The sequence below is a fragment of the Cyprinodon variegatus genome, unplaced genomic scaffold (genome assembly GCF_000732505.1).
Source record: "Cyprinodon variegatus isolate N-32 unplaced genomic scaffold, C_variegatus-1.0 Scaffold817, whole genome shotgun sequence".
In the NCBI taxonomy this organism is placed as follows: Eukaryota; Metazoa; Chordata; class Actinopteri; order Cyprinodontiformes; family Cyprinodontidae; genus Cyprinodon; species Cyprinodon variegatus.
This window is the reverse complement of record NW_015151270.1, coordinates 131,862-138,406: the sequence shown is the minus strand read 5'-3', so window position 1 is coordinate 138,406 and position 6,545 is coordinate 131,862. Positions and strand designations below refer to the sequence as shown.

General features: G+C 44.3%; 1 protein-coding gene across 1 annotated transcript; it reads left to right on the top strand.

Moving 5' to 3' along the window:
* Positions 1 to 3,970: 3,970 nt before the first annotated feature.
* Positions 3,971 to 6,104, top strand: ier5l (immediate early response 5-like). Its single transcript, XM_015396731.1, has one exon. The coding sequence runs from the start codon at positions 4,107 to 4,109 to the stop codon at positions 4,920 to 4,922; it is 816 nt and encodes a 271-aa protein (XP_015252217.1). The 5' UTR covers positions 3,971 to 4,106; the 3' UTR covers positions 4,923 to 6,104.
* The last annotated feature ends 441 nt before the right edge of the window (positions 6,105 to 6,545 follow it).

Genomic DNA, 6,545 nt, shown 5'->3' with positions numbered 1-6,545 from the left:
TCCAAATTTTCTTCAACGGAGAGTCTCCAGACTGATTAGCGAGTGAAACCTTGAAAGCTCGCGAGATCAGGATGGTCTCACGAGGCTAGGAAACGTTAGCCTGTAGATACAAAATCCCATTATGCACCGCAACATATTTTTGCAAAATTTTCGAAAATAAATTCGCCAAATATAAGAGGAACATCTTAAAAGATTTTAAAGAACGCATATTAGTTTTATTATAATTTAGTTTGTTGCAAGGATTTTACAGTTTGAAAATTGCACCTTAATGCCAACCATCACAAGGATGTGCATGAAAAGGAAGAGCTATATATACTGCATGCATCATTTAGGGAGTTAACATTATATTACTTCTTGAGCTCCCTTAGTTATTTACTGTCACAGGTAGGGGCTTCGGTCGGAGAGTAAGTGTTGGGGCCGGTATGATTTAAGAAGGGCCCTCACACCCTGAAATTAGGACCGGCCCACCAGGCAAATGCCCGCTATCACAGATTACCAGTCTGAAGCCTGACAGCAACTGAACCTTAATACTTCATTACTTCAAAATTAACATGAAAAAATGTTGATGTAAATAAGAATAATGTAAGAGAAAAGTGAAAAGTAGTTCTTATTGCTTCTTTGGTTGTAATAGCTTCTTCTAGGAAGAAACTGGGAAAAGCAGAAAATCTCCTCAGCCAGTATTCAAGTCTGTAAAATGGAGGAGAGCACATAGAGATAGTCACATTAAAGCCAATAGCTAGGTCTAGAAAGAGCTAACCAGTGAAAGAAAGGAATAAGTGGATTGCCAATAGAAGGAAAACATGAATTCGTCAACAGCAGCCCTGCTGACACATCTCTTCATGACGGAGACACAGATCAACTGAACCCAAGGTCAGGTCAGATGGAGAAACTGTAAGGAAGAAAAAACGGAGAGAAAAAAATAAATAAAAATAAAGCAGCAGAAAGTATCAGAAAAATGGAAATAGTCTCCATGTCCTCCTGCGCTCATAGGCTCTGTCAGGATGGCCGAGAGGTCTAAGGCCCCGTCCACACGAGGCCTGGCATACATTTTGCAGCATTTTCATGCATTCGTGTGGACGATCACATTTATTTTACGTCTCCGTCTTTACGACAAACGTTTTGGAAAATATCAGCGTTTCGTGTTCGTTTTGACTTCGTGTGGACGGGGCCTAAGGCGCTGACGGAGACACAGATCAACTGAACCCAAGGTCAGGTCAGATGGAGCAACTGTAAGGAGAAAAAAACAGAGAGAAAACAAAAAATAAAGCAAAAAAAAAAATAAAATAAAATAAAGCAGGAGAAAGTATCAGAAAAATGGAAATAGTCTCCATGTCCTCCTGCGCTCATAGGCTCTGTCAGGATGGCCGAGAGGTTTAAGGCGCTGACGGAGACACAGATCAACTGAACCCCAGGTCAGGTCAGATGGAGCAACTGTAAGGAGAAAAAAACAGAGAGAAAACAAAAAATAAAGCAAAAAAATAAAATAAAGCAGCAGAAAGTATCAGAATATTGGAAATAGTCTCCATGTCCTCCTGCGCTCATAGGCTCTGTCAGGATGGCTGAGAGGTCAGGGCGCAGTCTCCCCTGGAAGCGTGGGTTCAAATCCCACTTCTGACATTGCCAAAAGTCTAATGTCTGAGCTCAATCCAACACTTCTCCCTGAGTGCTGCACAATGGCAGCCCACTGCTCCCCAAGGGGATAGGTTAAATGCAGAGAGCTAATTTCTCTATTATTAAATTTCTATCTTTTTCCTACAGCTGCATAATAGCTATGGAGAATTGTAACTCCTCAGACTATTAGCCCTATTAATCAGAAAAGAATAAGATTAGCCAGTAGATGAACCTGACAGCTATAAGATTGGTCTCCTTTTAGAAACACCAGTTTGCTATAAATATAGAAATGCAGGTTTTAGCTCACATTACCTATACCTTAATTTATAAAATGAAACAGAATATATTTATAATCTGAGCTCTGAAGGATTCTGTTTTAATTAATACTCCTTTAAAAGTAGAAAACATACTGAACCCGACTTTTGATCCAGATATGAGGCTTTGCTATTTTTTTTAACTCTCTATTAGCATGCTTCCAAGCATGCATGCCTCATATCATTTATGATAAACAGAAAAATGTGAAGGTTTAGCAGATTGTTGCAACTTTAGATACATTAATCTGTAAAGTTGGTTAGCTGTAACCGCACAGATTTGATAGAAATCATGTAAAAGTGCTGCAGAGGGTCTGTTATAAAAACACTGAATGATTAAACATTTGAAACAAGCCATTCAAAGTTGACGAAAACCCTTTTAGAAATGATTCCTGACCCAAATCTGTCCTAATTAATGCCAAAACTTTGACACCTTGCCGTGATTAGATGTACAACCTGAGCTCCAGCAGCTCTTTTCTTCCGAGCCAACACTGATGGCTGGGTTAGAAAAAGCTCCATCACAGAGCTGCAGACCCTCTCTTTGCAAACAGCTACCTCCTCTGGAAGAAAAGATGAGTGTGTGTCATGCTCTGCATTCATCATCCACAGAGAACATTGCAAGCAGATGTTTTCCCCTCGTCCCTCAGTGAGGTCTCTTCCTGGAGGTGGAGGGGGGGGTTCCTCCGCTCCCCCAAACTTTCAGTTGATCCTGCATGAAAGTAAATATCTGGTTTCACTCTGCAGGCTGCAGAAGCGCCGTCCCACCTCAAAGGGAGAATTTACAGAGAATAACAAAAGCACTAATCACAAAGGGAGGAAAACTGGTGCTGCACTGGCCTCTACAGGTTCAGTGCAGGTTATTGCAGTCACACTGAGGGGCTTTTGATCCTGCATTAACCTGCAGGGGCCACAGAGAGGCTGACTTTCTGCACAATGTAAGAGCTGAGCCACGCATCCAATTATCACCGATACAAATCTGGCTTTTTTAGAAGAGCTCAAAGAATCCTGAACATTCAAACAGCTTGATCATTTTTTTTATGTTTTGATTTAGATTGAGTTTGTCTTCTTTTTAGGATCAGAAGTATTGTATTTGTTTTCTGCTTCTTGTGATTGGCTGGAGCAGCTGTCAGGCTGACATGCTTCACATTTGACCAAAAAGAGACCCTCCTCCTGCAGACTGAGGATGCTTCAGAGGCTGTTATAGGAGCCACCATCTAGTGGCCGTCAGCAACTTCTGCATCACTGTTTTCGGACTAACTGAGTTCATGAACCGCATCACTGGAAAATGACTTTCTTTGCAGAAAGATTGTTTCAGTTAATAAAAGAAATGCTGCAAAACATTGATTCCTAATAACAAATTTGGACCCTTTTCCTCTGAGGGGAACCATTCAGCTTAGATTTTTTGTTTTAAAATAACAACTTTTAAAGAGGGTCAGAGCTGGATAAGAACCAGATCATCCATGTGAGGTTAAATTAGTGAAGAAAGGAGGTAATTTCCCTCTGAAAATGTAAACCTTTCCAGGAAAAGAGTGAGTATTTCCTCCCCCACCCCCCAAACATTCCTGCCCTCACCTCTGCACCGTCCAAACACCTTATCTGCTTTTCCCGAAACACTTATGTTGATCATTGCATGATTTAAAAAAGGTTTATGCATGAAAACATTAAAAATTATATTCATAAATTTAACTTTCCTCACATATAATCCATTTTTAGTCTGGAGTTACTTTGTTTATACACTTTGAAGTGAAGGTAAAAGTTTTTTTATTTGAAAGTAACACATGGAAGATGTTTGTATATTTGGACCTCCTCTAGAACCTTCATTCTGAGCAGAACAAGTTTTCCCGTGGAGCTCTAGAAATCAGGACATTCCTGTCAGACTGCCTGGTTGGAATTTGAATAGTTCAGAGCAGCCGCCTGCAGCTGATTGGTCCGCAGGGACGGCTGCTTTGAGCGCCTGTCTGTCACTCAGAGGAATCCAGGCAGCTGATTGGTCAGTTTAGAGAAGGGCGGGTTTTGGGAGGTTTATATATAAGCTATGTGGTTCGAGGGCTTCTGTAAATGAGAGCTGATCCTCAGCGGCGCTGCGCTGTGTCCAATGTTTCCACTCACAGCTGACTGGAACAGCTCGAACAGAACCGAACCAGATCATTGACAGGCGGTTCCGATCTCCCGGACTGGAGCTGGATGGAGGTGGACCGGGGGGCCATGGAGTGCGCCGTGGACGCACAGAGCCTGATCTCCATCTCCTTAATGAAGATCCACAACTCCAGGACGCAGAGAGGAGGCATCAAGCTGCACAAGAACCTGCTGGTGTCCTACGTGCTGAGGAACGCGCGGCAGGTCTACATCAAGGAGAAGTACGCAGAGATCTACAGGATGCAGCAGTACGAGGAGGTGATGGCGGTCTGCAACGAGATCCAGGAGCTGGACCCGCTGGACCTGGGCGCGGAGGACGGGGACGAGGAGGAGCAGGGACGGGCTCAGTGCTGCGGAGAGGAGAGCCGGACGGCGGGCAGCAGAGAGCCGGAGCAGCCGTACTACCGGAGCTGCTGCATGGAGGCTCCAGCCTGCGAGCAGTTCTCCCAGAACAGCAGCACCTACTGCAACAAAACCACCGTGCTGGACTTGGACACTCATGTGGTGACCACGGTGGAGAACGGCTTCCTGCATCAGGACTGCTGCTGCGCCGCGCCGCAGTGCGCACCGGGCGCACCGGGCGCTGCGCCCAGGAAGCGGAAGGTGGACTTCGGTTGTTGCGCTCCGGACTCGGAGGAACTGTCGGACTTCACTGTGGGGCGCAAGAGGTTGAAACGGGAGGACTACTCGAACCCGGACTGTAACCCGGACTACACGGACACGTCCAACATCTCCAACCTGATCTCCATCTTCGGCTCCGGCTTCTCGGGGCTGCTGAGCCGCCAGGCGGACCTGGAGCAGGTCTGCAGCAAGCAGGCGCTGGCCAGCCTCGGAGCCTGGACCCGGGCCATAGTGGCCTTCTGATCAGCTCCGGGTCAGGTCGCCCCCTTTGCCCCATAGCGCTGTTTCCTATCCGTGAAGGAGCTATTTCGTACCCAGGTGTCGAAACAAGGACAAACGAGTTCATTCATTTTAGACAATTAAAAAGGTTTCTTATTAAATCCAACTTTAAATCACAAGAAAACGTCAATTTAATGTCAGTTTGGAGCAGTTTTTTACACTAAAATATGACAGATTCTGACCTTTAATCAAACCAAAACAACTATTTAACCTCCTGCTGGTAGAAATTATTTATTAGAGTCTAATAAAATAAAACAAAGCAGGTACGAAATGGCAAAGGGGGCGAAATGACCTGCAGTGGATCTGGACTCAGACAGGTTATCTGATCAAAGGGAGACCGGGCTCAGTTGTTCTGTGTGGGAACATTTCAGAACCTGTTCCCAGTTTACACAGTGAGGAGAGGAAGGGGGCTGGTTTCATTTTGCACATATAGGAGGCTGAAGTCGCTCCTCATGAAGCTCCATCAGAAGGTTCTCCAGAAACATTTGAATTCCTCCTTTGCACAGCTGTGCAGAGAATCCCAGTCAGATCCCAATTATCTGCACACACGTCTGCAGAAAGCCAGGCCCAAACACAGCAAAACAAATCCAATCAGGTCTCCGGTTTGATGTTTCTTTTAAGAAGATTTCAGGCTCCTGTCTCCTGCCTCAGCCATCTTTAATCACCTGATGTCAACAGCTGTGACGCAGTCCTGTGTGAAGGTTGGACTGATGCAGGGTTTTACCTCAGAGCACACATGTGTCTTAAAATAAACATGGACAGGATGGACAGGCGTGTCACTCAGAGCTTATTGGAGGAAACGTAGGCGTTTGCAGCTGAGCCCGGCCTCCTCCTTCAGAGTCCAAACAAAAACAGAGCAGATCTGTGCGGAAGAGGCAGAACACTTTGGTGCCGTATCTGCAGACCCAGGATCTGAGGGACTTCTGTTGCCTTAAAAGTGATGCACACTACTGCTAGCTCCGATGGAAGTGACTGAATGTTCTGCTGTCCACTCTGAGCTGCCTCTTGCACAGCCTGAGCAGTTCGTCAGCATGTCGATGACAAACAGACTCTGCACCTCCTCTGTGGTCACTAGCATCCTTTTCCTTTCAGTCGTTGTCGCCGTTCTTTATGACTCCAGCTTGGTTTTGTCAGTTTTAAACTTTGTAAAAAAAAACACAACAGATTGATCATAGTCCTTTTGTTTTAAAAAGGGAAGCTCCTGATTTCAGCCATAACCCCGAGGATCCATGCGTTAGCTTTACGAGCACTATGTGTACCAAAAGAAAGAGAGTATTCAGCCATTCTCGACATATTTTCTTTGTTATTCTTGTATTTTTGTGCTTAATAAATTGTATATCTCCGGGTGAAACTGTTCGAGAAAGTATTTGTTAAAATTTATAATCTTAATAAAAAATAAAAGTCTTTCATCTTAACTGTTGTGATCAGTTTTTCATTCTACATGATGTCTGAACTATAAAACAACCAGGGAAGATTAACGAGGATCTCTGTTGATCATATAAACCTGGAAATATGATAAATCAAAGAGAGCAAATTAACTCATTTCTGTTACGGATGAACTTCCAGAAACTTCAGAAGCTAAATCCA